The 17,857-nt window shown below is 42.0% G+C and overlaps 1 protein-coding gene across 6 annotated transcripts in view; it reads left to right on the top strand.

The window, feature by feature from the left end:
* The window catches only part of COL4A5 (collagen type IV alpha 5 chain), a 140,984-nt gene that overhangs the window by 95,766 nt on the left and 27,361 nt on the right, over positions 1 to 17,857 (top strand). For 4 of the 6 annotated variants that reach the window (XM_037908331.2, XM_027822655.3, XM_027822653.3 and 1 more), the window contains exons 30-37: positions 1,244 to 1,357; positions 7,161 to 7,169; positions 8,188 to 8,355; positions 11,248 to 11,337; positions 12,270 to 12,419; positions 13,223 to 13,321; positions 14,680 to 14,769; positions 15,559 to 15,689. In XM_037908331.2, coding sequence (XP_037764259.1) covers positions 1,244 to 1,357; positions 7,161 to 7,169; positions 8,188 to 8,355; positions 11,248 to 11,337; positions 12,270 to 12,419; positions 13,223 to 13,321; positions 14,680 to 14,769; positions 15,559 to 15,689 — 851 coding nt within the window. The remainder of the gene's footprint in view (positions 1 to 1,243; positions 1,358 to 7,160; positions 7,170 to 8,187; positions 8,356 to 11,247; positions 11,338 to 12,269; positions 12,420 to 13,222; positions 13,322 to 14,679; positions 14,770 to 15,558; positions 15,690 to 17,857) is intronic. The other 2 variants (XM_027822656.3, XM_037908330.2) reach the window with 1 other exon arrangement.

Raw genomic sequence — 17,857 nt, 5'->3', positions numbered from 1 at the left:
CATTTCCCATTTTGTATATGTGCAACTGATTGCTCCTTCCTAAGTGGAGTACTTTCCTTTTATCCTTGTTGAATTTCATCCTGTTTACTTCAGACCATTTCTCCAGATCATTCTGAAATTTAACCCTATCCTCCAAAGCACTTGAAAACATCCACTCAGTGTGCAGTGGCCGTTTAAAAAAGCTAACAATTAGGAAAGGGATAGATAATAAGACAGAAAATATCATGATATCACTATATAAATCCATGGTACGCCCACACCTTGAATGCTGTGTGCATCTCAAAAAAGATATCTTAGAATTGGAAAAGGTACAGAGAAGGGCAGTGAAAATGGTTAGGGGTATGGAACAGTTTCTTGCAAGGAGAGATTAAAAAGACTGGCACTGTTGATCTTAGAAAAGAGATAATGAAGATATCTATAAAATCATGAAAGCTATGGAGAAAGTGAATGGGGAAGTGTTGTTTACCGCTTCTCATAGCACAAGAATAGGGGTCATCCAACAAAATTAGTAGGCAGCAGGTTTAAAACAAACATAGGGAAGTACTTCATGCAGTTCACAGTTAATCCTTGGAACTTGTTGTCGTGGGACGTTGTGAAGGCCAAAAGTATAACTGGGTTCAAAAAAGAATTTGATAAGTTCATGGAGAATAGGTCCATCACTGGCTATTAGCCAAGATGATCAAGAATGCAATCCCATGCTCTGGGTGTCCCTAAACCTCCAACAGACAGAAGGTAGAACTGGATGTCGGGATGGATCACTCAGAATTGCCCTGTTCTATTCATTTCCTCTGAAGCATCTGTTATGGGCCACTGTCAGAAACAGGATGCTGAGCTAGATGGACCATTGATATGACCCAGATTGGCCATTCTTATGTTACATTTATCAATTTGATGCACTTTATTTTCACTTAAGCTGCTTTAATTATTTATGAACTTCTGGCATTAGCAATTGTCTGCACTGTATTGCAATATATCTCTGGTTTGCTGTATAGCAAAGGTATCTGTGAACATTTTTTTAGACTAGTGGGCTATGGCACAAGAACAAGTCTCTGGACCATCTTTCAAAAGTGGCCTCTGAAATTACATGCACAAGTGGGTTTTTGCACATCTAACTTCCACTTGCATGTGCACAGGGACCAGATTCCGATGAACAATGTGTAGACACTTCATAGATGACTTCTGAAAATGAATGTGAAAACCCTGAGATTCCTCACTGTTGAACTAAATTAGAATTTTCTTTAAGGTGACCCTGGAGCAAGCGGACCACCTGGGTTAGTGGGACCCCCAGGGTTCCCAGGAATTGGTGGTCAAGGTCCACCTGGACAACCTGGCCCTCCAGGACCTGTGGGCCCACCAGGTAAGAGTTGAGTGATTATAACTTTGGAGTTATTCCTGACCTATTGTCTGTCAGGCAGGCAGGCACACCAGCGCAGGGTGTGTACAAAAGTGCCAGTAAACAACAAATAGGAAGGGAGGGCCGGAGACTTCATGACTCTCAGTTTGGACAATACCCTTTTCATAACGTGGGCCAAGTTCTGCCTTTATATTCTGTCCCATACAAACCCGCAGAAGGCCCTGGGGGTTGCACAGTGATGGACAGCTGGGAAAAATTTGGCCTGTCACATTTGTTAATGCAGCCCAAGAATGCATATCGTCAGAGTGTTGCCATTTGAGTAAACTGAAGAGCAATCAAGGATGCACAAGCCTGTCTTGGGGGTGATGTGGAGTCATGCTGCCCCAGCAGGAACTCTAGGAAGCATTGTGCCCCACAGAGAGACAATATCTCCCAAAGCTCCTGGGGAATATATCCATTCTGCCACTCCTTAGGAGAGGCCACGTAAACTCCTCTCCTTGGCAGAGGGGAGTGGCATGTTAACCTAGCACTTCTGGGTTACTGAGAGGGTAGACAGTATTCCTTCATTGCTATGCTGTCTTTAAAAAGACAAATTATGTGATGCCCAATTCTGGATGTACAGTGTGCTGTCAACTGGTATTGAAGTCATTGGGTACTGTTGAGGGTGCTCTGCACCTCACAGGATCAGGCCCATAATATTAAAGGAAATAGTTCTCTCAGCCAACATAATATTGAAAATGTGGTACTTTTATGGACCTTAAGGGTACATTATTGTACCAACCAAAATAATGTATTTGTTACTGAAGTGTGCACAGACTATGTACTGGAAATTATTTCATAACTCTTAAGTGAAATAAATTGACCTACATGATTAAGTTATCAAGACAATCCTTAACTATTGAAGTAGTTTAACCAACTCGACACTTCATATTCAGTTGACAAGACCCATTTTTAAATAACTTCAATTTTATTGTGATCCAAAATTTATAAATTTGCATTTTGTGCTTTGGCCAAAAACAAACAAAAAATGCCCTATGTAACAATACTGTTCCTCACACTACTTCCATTAAAGTTCATAAGTAGACATTCAGGGCATGATCCACTGCCAACTGACGTCCGTGGGAAGTCTTTCCATTCACTTCAATAGGCATTGAAGTATGGCCTAAATCAGCTGAAAAATGGCTTTGTTCCTAGGTATTTCAGAGTGGCTGGTCATTACTGCATCAGGTAGAAAAAGAACACACCAAGCACTAGTAGTCTGTTGTATGAATAAGAAGCTACCAGAAGAAAGGGTCACATACATTCACTTTATAAATGCACAACTGGAAACAAACTTGTTAATTTTAATTCAGTTTATGATCGCTTGTGACTTCCAGGACGGCCATTGCCATCATGCTCTTCATTCAGGAAAGTTGCAAAGTTCTGGGACTCCTTGTTGGGTCCAGGTTAAATTATCAAACTAGGAGTCTTCCCATAGTACTAGTGAGGAAGCATGTCTCTATCAAAGGGAGTTTTGGTAATCTTGTATTTAAAATTACTTAATTTTTATAAAAGGATTTTCTAGTTCCAACTCTATATACTGGGAGTAGGGGGAGGAGAAGGGGTTAAAATTCTGTTCACAAAGTATTTTATTTTTGAGAGAGGTTTTTCTAAATTATTTTCACTGAATGGGATTTCCACTTCCCTAAGCCTGTGACTGCAAATGCACAGCAATAACCATAGTGAGAATGTGCTGTATGAGCTAGAGAACAACTTTGTTAATGCTGAAATGTTTTGAAAATATACCTAGTCTTTGCTGTACACATATAGATACTGCTACTGTATGACCACTATCCTACATTTCTGATTTGTTTTAGTGATAGCCACCCTAAGTGAAGTGCCAAAATTTGGGCTGGCATTATAGATAGTGCATGGCAGAAAACCCGTGGCCAGCAGAGGAGCAAGGGGCAGAGGTACCTGAGCATATACCTAGCTTTAAGTAAAAAGAATGAGGAGTCCTTGTGGCACCTTAGAGACTAACAAATTTATTTGAGCATAAGCTTTCGTGGGCTAAAACCTACTTCATCGGATGCATGCAGTGGAAAATACAATAGGAAGATAGATAGATAGAAAGATAGATAGATAGATAGATAGATACACACAGAACATGAAAAAATGGGTGTTGCCATACCCACTATAACAAGAGTGATAAGTTAAGGTGAGCTATTATCAGCAGGAGAAAAAAAACCTTTTGTCGTGATAATCAGGATGGCCCATTTCCAACAGTTGACAAGGTGTGAGTAACAGTAGGGGAAAAAATAAACATGGGGAAATAGTTTTACTTTGTGTAATGACCCATCCACTCCCAGTCTTTATTCAAGCCTAATTTAATGGTGTCCAGTTTGCAAATTAATTCCAATTCAGCAGTCTCTCATTGGAGTCTGTTTTTTTTTGTTGTAGTATTTCTCCTGCTGATAATAGCTCACTTTAACTGATCGCTCTCGTTATAGTGGGTATGGCAACACCCATTTTTTCATGGTGTGTGTGTGTGTGTGTGTCTTCTTACTGTATTTTCCACTGCATGCATCCGATGAAGTGGGTTTTAGCCCACGAAAGCATATGTTCAAATACCTTTGTTAGTGTCTAAGGTGCCACAAGTACTCCTCATTCTTTTTGTTGATACAGACTAATACGGCTACCACTGAAACCTAGCTTTAAGTGTGTCAGTAGTCCCACTGACTTTAAAGGGACTACTCATATACTTAAAGTCTGGCATGTGCTTAAGCACCTTGCTCACGCAGGGAAGCTCATCTGCAGGTCCTCTGCCTGCAACCTGGTTTCAGTGCCCAGTGCTGGGGATGGAGGTGATCTGAATGACCCATGTATCAGTTACCTGACCCATCAGTGACCTCTCTACATGCCCCCATGGCACAGACTATGCCTGGTTGTAGTAGGGAGTTTGTTAGACACACAGAGCAACACTGCTTTTTAAGTGTGTGAAATGTGTGTCTTTTTGGATGTCCATTATACCTGTTTCCAGATGCTAGGCAGAGTTTGACTCCATGTGGTTGCTGATTAGCTATTGGGAAAAGAAGTGCTTTGTGGTCTAAGTAAAACAAATATACCTGTCTCAATGGATCAATATGGCTAATTTTTCATTGTAGCTCTGTGTTAAAGATCATTGTGCCTACTAACAGCATGACAACACTGAAACGTAATGCATGAAACGTAGTGCATGACTGAGGCTTTAAGTAAACCATCTATTTTAATCCTATAGGTGCTGCTACTTGTCTGGTGCAATGTGCATGTTGCCTCCCCCATCCCTCATTCCTGTGTCCCACTGAGTCAGAATAGTCTACTCCTTTTTGTTATAGTAGATTAACTTTCTTGGGATTCTGGTTTTCAGGGGAATTGCAACAATCTTAACTATTTCTTTGTTCAGCCTTTCCTTTCTATGCACCACCATTTATTTAAACAGTTTGCAGTGTCTGTATATTTTGTTCTTACAAAACAAGCTACTCCAGTGTTTATTCCGTAGCATATTTTAGTACAATTCTGATCCAGTCGAACACATTTGAGAAGCAGAAGGGGAAAAATGGGAATGTTATCACAAATTCAAATACATGTTGATTTTACTCCAGGTTCACCTATCAAGAAATATTGAAAGTATTTGTCCTCTTACCAGGTTATATACTTCCTTCATAGTTTATTTTGTTTGCTGATGGAGTCCCCATAGACATTGGAGCGTGGGCCATACCTTCTGGGGCTTTGTTTTTCCCCTACAGGAGAACAATTCCACTCACAATACTCTAATTTATTATACATATTTATATATTTTATTATGTTTGTTATGGTAGGAACCAAAGGGTAATTGATCAGTGGAAGCAGATAGGCACATTTTTCTTTGTGAGTTATAGACGTCTGATTTACCTCTAGTCTGTAGAGCAGCGGTCTCAAACTCAATTTACCTTAGGGCCAGTGCCAGTCCTCAAATCCTCCCCGTGGGCCAATAATGTCACTCATGCCACCAAGAACCCGCCCCACAAAACTCCGCCCCCCCAACCTGCCTAAGGCTCTGGGAGGGAGTTTGGGTGAGGGAGGAGGCCTGAGGTAGGGGATTAGGGTGCAGGCTCTGGGAGGGTGCAGAAGGGGTGAGAGGTTGGGCTCTGGGAGGGAGTTTGGGTGGTGGAGGGGGTCTGTGGTGCAGGTTCTGGGATGGAGTTTGGGTGCTGGGTGCAGGCTCGGGGGGTGGGGGTGCAGGAGGAGGGGGTGGGGTTGCAGGCTCTGGGACGGAGGAGGGGGAGGGGTGCAGGCTCTGGGAGGGAGTTTGGGGGCAGGAGGGGGGTGTGTGGGAAGGGGGACGGGGAGGGGGTGCAGACTCTGGGAGGGAGTTTGGAGGCTGGGGGTGTGGGGAGGGGGTGCAAGCTCTTGGAAGGAGTTGGGGGGGGTGCATGGGAAGGGGGAGAGGGTGCAGGCTCTGGAAGAGGGTCAGGGGGTGCAGTGCTTACATGGGGCTCCAAGGCAGGGTGGGCTGGGAGGCCTCTGTGCGCTGCTGCCCCCAGGGATCACCGCGGCAGTTTCCCATTGGCCACAGGGGCGCTTGGGGTGGGGGCAGCACACGGAGGCACAGCCCCTCCCTGGGGCCGCAGGGCGGGTCCGGCAGCCACGTGGAGCGAGTGCACAGGAAGCCACTCAGCTCCACTGCACTGCTGGTGATGGGCGGGGCCCCGGGTAGTTTTAAATCGCCCGGGGAACGTGCGGCGGGGGAGCACCCGGGGGGCGGCAGGTGGGGCCAAGGGAGAGACTCGGCCCCAAAATTGCTGGAGTCCCATGGGCCACATTTGGGAGGTTTTCAGGCCGCAGATGGCCCGTTGGCCGGAACTTTGAAGACCCCTGCTGTAGAATGAGAGTCTCTAAATCACTCTTGAATCTTTGTACAGTGGCAGCGCAAAGCACTATCAGCTGAAGCATTGGGCTGTCCTACACTACTTGTTTTTTATTGTTCCTGACACTGAATGTGTCAAAACAATCTCCATAAGAGAGATTACAGAAGAGGCTCCTAACTAGTGCATTGTATTGTCTTCAAACAAACTTGAGACAATGGGGAAAATATTATTTCATATACTATAATACACAACAGAAAAATAATTCATGTAGCACCACATTTTACTAAGCTCTCCAGCAGCTTTATAAAGAGCCATCAATATAGTAACAGTCTGCAAAAGCAATAGGTGGCTAAGCATTCCCAATAAGGGATTCAGTTTTTCTTTATAAAGTGGAAGCATCTTTGAAAAATCCCTTTTGGAGGGATCCTCAGAAAGATGGTGCTCAACAGCCAAATATCAACCACCGAGTAGGGCGCACACAGGTGTCAGTGAGATGAACAGGCCAGCATCGAATGGCTGTGTTGGTGCAGGCAATGTAAAAAGATGGCATAAGAGGAGATCTTGGACCATTTCCAAAAGCTTGCTAGGTTAGGAGACAGGAACACAGTCCAATGTTTTGTTTTGTTTTGGTTTTTTTTGAAAGATTGCACTGTAGTAGTTAAAAAAAACTTTCAGTCAGTTACTTCTCTCTGTGCAGAATGGTGGCTGCTGTTGAAAAATGCCTATAATGAAATTTACTTACAAACCAGTTTCTTGTAGCTGTAATACTGTTATATACTTTGTAGTTAGACCTATGCTCAGTAACTTTTAGTATAGATTTTTGTTCTAATCTGTATGTGCATAATTTTGTTTCCTAACCTAATGACTCTCTTGCAACTCATTACTTTTCCCTGTGCCTCAACTTCCTGATGAATGCTAATTCGTTGGCTTTTGAACCTCAGGTCCACCAGGTACTGTGATTTCTTCACCAAAGCCACCTTCTTTTTGTCTTAAATTAAGATTATTAGTTTATTTAAACTACATTTCAAGAGTGAAAGTCACCACTTAACTCAACCTGTGCAATCCCATTGAAGGGAGTGGAGTTGTGCCTCCCTACTATGACTGATGCCTTTGGCTCAGTCTCACTAATATTAAGCAATGTTACTTCTGTTTTTTAAACAGTTCCCATTGAGGCATATTTTTAATTTAGACAAACTTGATGAAACACAGAACTTGGCTGTCCTTTGAAAATTAGTGCCCATTTGAGGTCATCTTATAACCTAATAGTGTGGGCCTCCTCCATGCAATTCAACTGGGATTTCATTTCACCTGAAGCCAGGATTTTGCATTTGTGCTGTATATAGGAATTATTAGGCTGAACCATGAAATAAAAACAAGACTTTGTTAAAATAAATAGTCACCCTGATATTAAAAAGAGCACTTAATTTTTTTTTCTGTGGAAAAAATGCATTTGTGCATTTAATGGATCAAATTGTGGGAAATTTAATCTTCTGCACAGATAATTTGTGAGGAGAATTTGTGTCTTTAACTCCTACTTTAGTCATACAATTGAATAAATACCAAAAACAAAATACGGGGTCACCAAGGGTTATATGTAGTGGGCTGCTGACAAACTTTTAGCATCGCCTTATGAAAAATGTAGACTTTAATACTCTAGTTTTGCAGCAGGGCAGTTGGACCCCAATCCTGCAAGCTCATATGTATGTGACCCCTGAGCCTGCACAAAGCCCCACTGAAATGAATTAAGTCTGCCTGCTTGGATCCCATTGCAGGATCAAGGCTTTGGAAGTCAAAACATTTACCTATTGTGGGAGTTCCATCAAGGTATTATGGCAATGTGCTGCCAGTAAAGAGTAGCTATTCCACTACTACTACCATCCCCAAACACACACACGCACATACACACACACACACCCCTCAACCATGCCCGATTTCTTGCTTAAAGGATGGTGTTTTAATAATGTCTAGGATTACAAGGAGTTCCAGGTGAGAAAGGAGATCCTGGCCCTCCTGGATTTGACATCCCTGGTCCACCTGGTGACAGAGGCAGTCCGGGATTTCCAGGAACACCCGGTCTCATTGGGCCTCCAGGTTCACCAGGACCACCAGGACGAGATGGAATATCAGGATTTCCAGGTAAATTCAAACATGCCAGAAGAGCATTGTTACCTGTAGGCATATACAGAGGGCTGTAATCACGTGTGTGTTCTCCACTGTTTGGGCATGCTATCAGCCTTAGTGAGAGATGTCATTGAACTTGGGCTTGCTTACTGTACCTTGCAGATGACTGAAAAGCAGTTTATCCATGGGCGCCCCGTGAGATCCTTCATTGCAATAAATCTGAATTAGGGACAAACCCCAGTCTCTAATATTGGATGCATATTTCAGAGTCCCCTAGGAATTTTGGAGGGAGATTGGATCCAGGGCTGTTTTGGTGAGGAAGCATCTCTAATTGTAATATCCATTGTCTATCCATCCCCTCCCAATGCAGGGCTTTGCAGTAGTCACTGTGTGTTACAGTCTAAGCATTATAGGTGGGATTTACCACTATAGCGCTCAGGCCTAACTCTACTCCTATTAAAGTCAGTGCTAAAACTCCTGTTCACTTCAGCGTCAGCAGGTAAGCAAATGCTGAGCACTTTTGCAAATCCCACCCTAAAACCATGTTTACCACTTTCTTTATATTGTAATGTTATAGAGATGTTTAAATCTGCTTTGAGGTCATATTTTGAGTGTGAAGTTTGGTAGGTAGGTAAGTATGCATCATTATTAAAGGGACTAAAGATTATTTAGGTAAATTAGGTGTACTCAAGTTGGCAAAGCCTGATGAAATTCATCCTAGACTACTTAAGTAACTAGCTGAAACAATCTCGGAATCATGAACTTGTGAAGGATGGGTGAGGCCCTAGAGGACCGGAGAAGAGCAAACATAGTACCTGCAGCTGGCCCACGTGATCGCAGCACCACTCTGGTTTGGCACGTCTGCCCCTCCATCTCTGTCTATGGAGAGGCAGACTTGCCAAACCTGAGTGGCATTGTGACCGTGTGGGCCAGGTCTCCATGCTGAAGCTGGGAGCCAGGCCCAGCCTTTCCAGCCAGGAGCTGCTGCGTGGTGAGTGTAATGTGTGTTCGTTCTCCAGCCTTCGCTTCACCCACACACATGCCCCCGCTCTTCCCTCTTTCCATCCCACATGGTGGTTTTCCTGTACCTCTGCTGTGAAATTAATTAAAAATTTCTGCAATAAAATCATAGCCCTAGTAGTAATAGTTTACATGGATTTGTCAAGAACAAATCCTGCCAAACCAACCTAATTTGCTCCTTTGACAGGGTTACTTGCCTGGTGGATATCGGGGAAGCAGTAAATGTGATATCTTTATTTTAGTAAGGCTTTTGACATAGTCTATAAGCAAACTAGCAAAATGTGGTCTAAATGAAATTACTATAAGGAGGGTGCATAACTGGTTGAAAGATCATATTGAGGGTAATTATCAATGGTTTGCTATCAAACTGGGAGAGCATAGCTAGTGGGATCCTACAAGGGCTTGTCCTGTGTTCGGAACTATTCAACATTTTCTTTAATGACTTGGATAATGGAGTGGAGGACATGCTTATAAAATTTGCAGATGACACCAAGCTGGAAGGGGTTGCAAGCACTTTGGAGAACAGGATTAGAATTCAAAATGACCTTGAAAAATTGGGAGAAATGATCTGAAATCAACCAGATGGAATTCAATAAAAATAAGTGTAAAGTACTACACATAGGAAGGAAAAATCAAATGCACAAATACAAAATATGGAATAACTGACTAGGCAGTAGTACTGCTAAAAAGGATCTGGGGGTTATAATGGGTTACAAATTGAATCAAAGTCAATAATGTGATGCAGTTGCAAAAAAGGCTAAAACCGTGTTGGGCTATATTAACAGAAGTGTAATAGGTAAGATATGGGAGGTAATTGTTTTGCTCTGCTAGGTACTGGAGAGGCCTCCACTTGGAATATTGTGTCCAGTTTTGGGTGCCACACTTTAGAAAAGATGTAGAGAAACTGGAGAGAGGCCAGAGGAGAGCAGGAAAAATTATAAAAGGTTTAGAAAATCTGACCTATGAGGAAAGACTCATTTTTTTTTAATATGTTTAGTCTGGAGAAAAGAAGAATGAAATAGAATCTAACAACACTCTTCAAATATGGTAAGGGCTGTTGTAAAGAGGACAGTGATCAATTGTTCTCCATGTCCACTGCAGATAGGACAAGAAGTAGAGGGTTTTAATCTGCAGCAAGGGAGATTTGGGTTAGATATGAGGGGAAATGTTCTAACTATATAAGCATAGCTAAGTTCTGGAACAGGCTTCTAAGGGAGGTTGTAGAATCCCTGTCCCTGGAGGTTTTTAAGAGCAGTTTGGACAAGCACCTGGTAGGCATGGTCTCTAGGTGCACTTGGTCCTTCCTCAACCTAGGAGGCTGAACTTGATGACTTCTCTATGATTTTTCAGTATTCTGTTTTACTGCAAAAGGATCTGACTCCACACAATGAAAGCCATTATATTCCAAGAAATAGACTGTTTCGTTCTCCCCAGTTGTGCTTGCGTATTTATAATTACCTCTTTGACTTTCAGTAAATAACACTTTAAATTTAAAATAAATAACTCTCCTTCATGAAATATTTTATACAGGAAGCGGATTTATATGGCTTATAAGAAACAAACACACACCACTCTCTGCAAGAATTAATAATGGAAAAGCCTGCGCCACATTCAAGTATAATTATTCTAGGAAGTTATTTTTCTATATGAGCCTGATAGTCAGAAGGGCTAAGCACTGTAACACCCATTGAAACCACTGGGATTTATATGGGCTCAGTCTCTCACTGGATCTGGCCCTTTATATTTTAGGTATAAAATGAGAATTACTCAAGTTAGCAGACTTTGATGTACATGGTTAATACCATAGGAATGAAGACAGGTGAAAGTTAAGTACTGATTGCTTTGGGGTTTTTGTTCTGAATGACACTGGTGGTTCAATGTATCTAGGTGCCAAAGGTGAGATGGGTGTGATGGGAGCTCCAGGTCCACAAGGCCCTCCTGGAACTCCTGGCAGAAATGGCCTTCCTGGTCCTAAAGGTAACATTTGTCTGACTATTTTCAATGCAGAGAATTTAATACTGCTTATCCTTCAAAGTTGTTGGGAGCAGCTTCTGATGTATTCTTGGTTTTGTTGGGGAGTTACATAGCATAAATCAGTTCAGAATTTCATTGCTAAGGTTGGGTTGGGTTATCTTTCTGACTTTGGTATTCACAGGTACTTTGTTTAAAGCAGTAGTAAGCTATCCATGTGACATGTTGGAAGGGGCATTCTGAGGCTTTAGCTGTTTCATCTTTGAGATCCTTGGATAGAAGACATTAAAGAAATGCAAATGATGATAAAGATAATACTTGTTAAAGTCTGTTTCAGACATTGTAAAAGATGGACTGATGGCTTTGCGTCGTCAGGCCTTCCAGAGCTGGCTTTATGCAGCATGGATGAAATTCACTCCCTCCACATAAAGCCCACATAATCTGGCTGTATGCAGGTGAATTTTGTGAGGTTGGTACATAAAATCCATCAATCTCCCTCTGCACCAGACGGCCAGCAGACTCGCAAACACTGTTCCTGCTTTGCGATCTATTGATTGAAAGTGCTATGTAACAGTTGGATAGAGGTGGTATTATTATTTTTATTTATTAATGTCGGGTGTGCAATGTGTTGGGGCTTCTGGATCTTTGCTTTGTTATACAGCTATCTGTTCCCTCTGTGATGGCCTATTCAAGGCATACAGTCCTTTTCCACATGTAGGCACCCTTATGCGACCATTCCATCTATTGCCCCTCACTCAGCCCCCTGCGTGGTGTAAGGTGGTGTGGACAGCCTTGCAGGAGCTAACTACCCACTGGGTGAATTTCACTACTTGTGAATAGATCCTGGAGGCCAACCATAGCAGAGTGTGATAGAAACATAACTGATGTTAGCCACCCTAAAGATTACACTTTCCTTTTGCTGTCTGTACGTCCTGTAGGCAGTGATGGTTTACCAGGTCAGCCAGGACCTTCTGGACTGGCAGGGCAGAAAGGCACCAAAGGTGAAACAGGTCTGCCAGGTCCCCCTGGACAAGTTGATCCAAGCCAGCTGGGATCAAAAGGAGAGAAAGGCGAGCCAGGCATTCCAGGTGAGGAATTCCATACATGGGCTGGTTTCCTACAGGTGATGGTGAACCGAGATGGATTCAGTTATAATCAGTTAGTCCTTCACTGCAAGGAAAACTTAAACTGGATGGGGTCAGGGGTCTCTCTTCTTTTTCTTCTCTTGAAGAGAAGGTTTAAAGTGACTACTGTATTTGAGTGTGACTGAGTTATTCCATATAGTCGGTTGCAGTGTCCTTACTAGTAAACTCTTCTTATTGTGTAACATTTATATCAGAGAAGCATCCTAATGCCCTGGCCAGGATTTGGGGCCTCATTGTGGTAGGTGCTGTGCATCCCTGCCTTGAAGTGCTTGCAGTCTAAGAATAAAGTCAAAACCACTTGGAAAAGTAGCCCAAATGCAGATACACAGATTAGAATAAACATGTAGGCTGAACCTATCCCATCCTATTCATGGGAGTAACCAGTGCATCAAAATGATCTATTATTGCCATCTATTTAACAAAACTAATCTGCTGTTCTAGGCCCCAAGGCAAACCTAGGGCTTTCTGTCAGTATGGCTGTGAAGCATATTGTCAATGGCTGATGTCAGGAAGCTTGTATTGCCTCTGCCTACACTGTGTTGTTTCTGTTCTGTAGATATTCATCCAGGGTCTTCAGGAACACTGACTTGTGTTCTATGGTACTGTCTCTCGAGTTAGCTTATATGGAGATTTGCACCTGATAAGAGAGAATCCTTACTTGGCATTTTATTCATATATGAGGAAATTTGCTCCTTTGATATAAAAATAAAAAAAGCAGTAATTAAGTTTTGTCTTTTTCCTTAAAGGTATTTCTGGAGTATCAGGCCAGAAAGGTTATCAAGGTCTTCCAGGTGACCCAGGGCCACCTGGATTCAATGGGCAACCAGGTGCACCAGGATTGTCAGGTAAGGTAGAAAACCCTGCCCATGTACAGTCTTTGTAATGAATGACTTGGATTGTAAAAATGCACATGCAGTTGGTTTTGTGGCAGCAAAATATGGTTGTAAACCATATTTAGGGAACCTTCGATCCACTGTATCATGGTGTATGCATAAGAGGTCTAGTCAGGTGCCTGGTGAGTCTGCTTATCACTGACAAGCGCAATTCAAGAGCGACACAACTTGTTATAAATTTCACAGATCCATGTATTGTCTCAGTGGGAGTCCAAGATTACAGCATGCTGCTTTCTTCTTTCTCACTTTGCTTCCATCCTCTGAATCAAAGCCACTTCGTGCTGAGCTGCACCCAGTGCCAGGTATTCGCTCCAGATTCAACTGGATTCTGCATTCTCCTCCCAGCTTTCTTCATTGATGTTGAATGACTTCGTCATTTTTACTCACATCGTAATACCATCATAAAGGGCAACCCCCCTTTCTAGATCTAAATATCTGCAGACTTTGGAGAACTTGGGATCCCTATCCAAATTGTGGATTTGTTACTCCTAGTAAAATACTAGGCATACCTGAATGCAATTTTTGAGCTGTTGATCTGGTTGAAGTTTGGGATTGCCATTGGGGTAGCTGGAAACGAGCTTGCTGCTTAGAGCAACCTGATTGGAGGAGTTGTAAGTAGCCTTGACTGACCTACTTAGTCAACATATCCCTACATCATTAGTCCTTACCTCTACAGTTAGCAACAGACCAAACAGAAGTCTTGGGGAGGCTAGCTGGAAGTCATATGTATGCTTTTAGCTACTGCATGGATCAAAAAACTTACTTCACGGTATTTATTCTGCTGCATCTGAAGCCTCTATGTTTTTTGTTCAGTATTTCTCTACCAGCATTGCCTGGTTGCAAGTCTTGCTCTAGGTGTCATATGGGATTTTATGCAGTCTTTCAGACAGTCAGGACCCACACCAGTTCAGGCTTTATCAGTTGAATCCATGGGCTTAAACTCCACGGGAAACTAAAGAACAGCCATTGCAGATTAAGGAGTCACCAGGAGAATGTGCTCTTTATGTGAAGCACTGCTTAAGAAACTGGCAGCCACATTCTGTGCTAGTTGGTTTCAGATGGTTCCCAAGTTGTAGTTGTATGTGCAGTCCATTTTTACTCAGGGAGGAAAGGCATAGCTAACTGCATCAAGGTCTGCAGCTGAAAGAAAAGGTTTAAATCTTCAGTGCAGATTGGGAAAAAAGGTATCTCAGGGAAGCTGGGCACCCAAAGAAACCCCAAATTAGAAGATGGCCATATTCATGTGAGTAATCACTGTCTCAAAATGATTTGTCATTGCCATCTGTTAACTAAAGTAACCTACTTTCTAGGCCCCAAGGGAGAGCCAGGGCTTCCTGGGCAGTCAGGACCAGCAGGACCTCCAGGACAAAAAGGTGCCATGGGAGAGACGGGGCTTCCAGGTTAGTTACCAAAAGGCATTGGTCCGGTCAGTACGTTTCATCTCTGCGGAGCAGAGGCAGATTTGCATGTGTAATGTGTATATGAATGTAAATATATGTAAAGTAGTATGCATATACTTATGTGAAGAGTACAGAGAGAATATATGGTAAACGCCTTGGCATAGAAGATTCAGACTTGTATAATAAAATACTTAACACAGTACATTCATTTTAAAGTACTACAGATAAAAGCTGGACGGCTGTGTTTCTATTGTAGCTTTCATGTGTAGTTCATCTGAGACCACAAATCTGTCTAAGAATCTTATTACAGTTTTTATTGGGCCTGGTCTCTCGTTTTTCAGATTCCACCCAACAAAACAGTTTAGAAATGAAAAGGACTCTGTGGACTAGCCCATCAGAGGGAAAATAAGATGGGTTATTTGTTCAAAAGGAAATAGATACAGTAATTCAGTTACTTTGGAAGACGTGTTGGGACAACAACACCAATATTTGGGGGGTTATAGTAGTAATTGGTTGCTATTTACTATCAAGGGCCTCTTGGTTTTACCAGAGTTTAAAACTATACACACACAGGCAATATTTTTATGCTTGTGCATTCTGTAAAATTCTTCCCCACGTATGAGAAATATGCTGAAGCCCTGAGAGATTTTAGCTGTTTGTTTATTTTTGATTAAAAAAATAAGTCTCAACAGTCATTCAACTCTTCATTAGTCCTTTCTGGTCAGTTTACAATTTGACTGACTGCTCTGAAGCTGCTGCAAAACCATTATGTTTTGATATTTTGGACAGGTATCCCAGGTATTAAAGGCTTTCAAGGCATAGCAGGACGTCCTGGCCAGCCTGGCCCTCCAGGATTTCCAGGATTAAAGGGGGAGAAAGGCAACCCAGGTCTTTCAGATATTGGAATCCCTGGTCCTAAGGTATATTTCAAAATCCTTCCATAGAAGGCGCTGTGGGTGAATGATATTTCTGTGTTAAAGTGTGTTCATTTTTTTATGTGAAGAGAAAGACACACTGGGATTCAGTGTTTTTAAGATTAAAATAAAGATTCATTTTAAAGGAAAAACAGGTTTTTTGAAAATCTGCATAAAACTCACTTCCCCTGCAGCCAGTGGCAGCACTGGCTTTCCTCATAAAAGTCTTTGTTTATTAAGAATTGTTTAACAGAGGGCCGTCTACTGAGAGAAGCATCTGTGATGTCCGTTTCCATTGGTAGAGAGTAATATTTTAAAGCAATTGGAACAGCTGGAGAAACCCCGATCTGTGGTGGTATTAGCACTTGGCAGAAAGTTGCATATGAGACTATCCTAGTTATAAGAAAAGGAGGACTTGTGGCACCTTAGAGACTAACCAATTTATTTGAGCATAAGCTTTCGTGAGCTACAGCTCACTTCATCAGATGCATTCAGTGGAAATTCAGTGTATCCACTGAATGCATCCGATGAAGTGAGCTGTAGCTCATGAAAGCTTATGCTCAAATAAATTGGTTAGTCTCTAAGGTGCCACAAGTCCTCCTTTTCTTTTTGCGAATACAGACTAACACGGCTGCTACTCTAAAACCTATCCTAGTTATGGCTCACTTAAGATTCCCTATAGGTTGTCATTATGTCACTGTTATAATTGGTGACATCATGACAACCTATAGGGAGTAGTAGAATGAACTGCTCCATTCCAATCTCAAGCAGCCACAATTCATTCTTGAAAAATGGTGACTACAATGCGCAGAGGTGCCATTTTGAGACGCATCCACAGGGAAGACGCAACTAAAAGGTCACAGTTGCTGCTGCCAAAAACTAAAGCCTGGAAAAAGATATTGGTGCCCAGATTTTCAAACATTTGCTACGTAAGTGACCAGACTTTATAAAAAAGGTAAGCGCCTAGCAGCTGTCACTGGGAGCCTTATGACTAATCTTGAGACAGTCTATTTAGCAAAACCAATCCTTAGATAAAATATCACACACTTCTGTATTTTTCTTCCTTCTACAATGTCCAAGATAACTGCATGGCAACAGAATCTTGGCTTCTTAAAAGATTCTGTTGCTTCTTTTCCACATGATGACATAATCCTGTTTGACCTCACAGTTGTTGCTGTGAAAATGATTTTGTTGTTTTAGGGAATTATAGGGTGACAAGGTGGGTGAGGTAATATTTTTTCCATTGGTGAGAGAGACAACCTCTCGAGCTTACACAGAGCTCTTCCTCAGGTCTGGGAAATGTCTGGGGAATTATGGCACTTGGGCAAGGAATAAGAACAAGAAGCAGAAGTATGTGTGAACTGCACTGATAAAATAACTAGTAGGGATAGAACTTATAAAAATATCTCATTGACTTAGCAAGGTATCTGATTGGAATGTTAAAACTAAGGGGGGCCAAATTTATTTTTTGGTGTAACGATTGGTAACCAGGATAAACGTGGCCAAAGATCTCCTACCTGGACTTGTCTTGTTGCCAATGATCGCATAAATGTTTATTTGTAACTTAGAATGAAACTTAGTTCATCTCTTACTTTTAAAAGCATGAGTTGGTAGTATTACACTCCTTAAACCTGTGCTTATACTATAGGAGCAGATTTGAACAGTTTCTAGCTCCAATTTGAGGAATATGAAGTGTTTGCTTAAAATATATTAGTAGCTCAGTAACACCTACTAGGAAGAGTTGACACTTTATTTATGACTGAGATTTTCAGAGCCACCTGTGGGATTTGAATGCCCAGTTCCCATTTTCATGACATCTAGTAAAGCCTAATGACTGAACAGAAATCTGTAGTTAGTGGAGAGCACTGGAATGCAGTGGGGTGTACAGGTATGAATCTATTTGTGTAAAAAATGTGACAATCTCAACCTTTACTACTGGTGGTGATGCATGAGCCAGAAAGAAAACAGTGTTTTTACTTTCACAGTTGTGGTTCCAGAGCTGACAAGTTAGGAGAATACTCTGTGCTTGTAAACTGAACAGGTTTTACATGGCATTACTGAGATGCAATTAGGGTGACCAGATGTCCCGATTTTATAGGGACAGTCACAATTTTTGGGTCTTTTTCTTATATAGGCTCCTATTACCCCCAACCCCATCCCAATTTTTCACGCTT

The sequence above is a fragment of the Chelonia mydas genome, chromosome 9 (genome assembly GCF_015237465.2).
Source record: "Chelonia mydas isolate rCheMyd1 chromosome 9, rCheMyd1.pri.v2, whole genome shotgun sequence".
NCBI classification, from domain to species: domain Eukaryota; kingdom Metazoa; phylum Chordata; order Testudines; family Cheloniidae; genus Chelonia; species Chelonia mydas.
The sequence above is the reverse complement of the archived record's forward strand: the minus strand, read 5'-3'. Positions and strand labels throughout refer to the sequence as shown.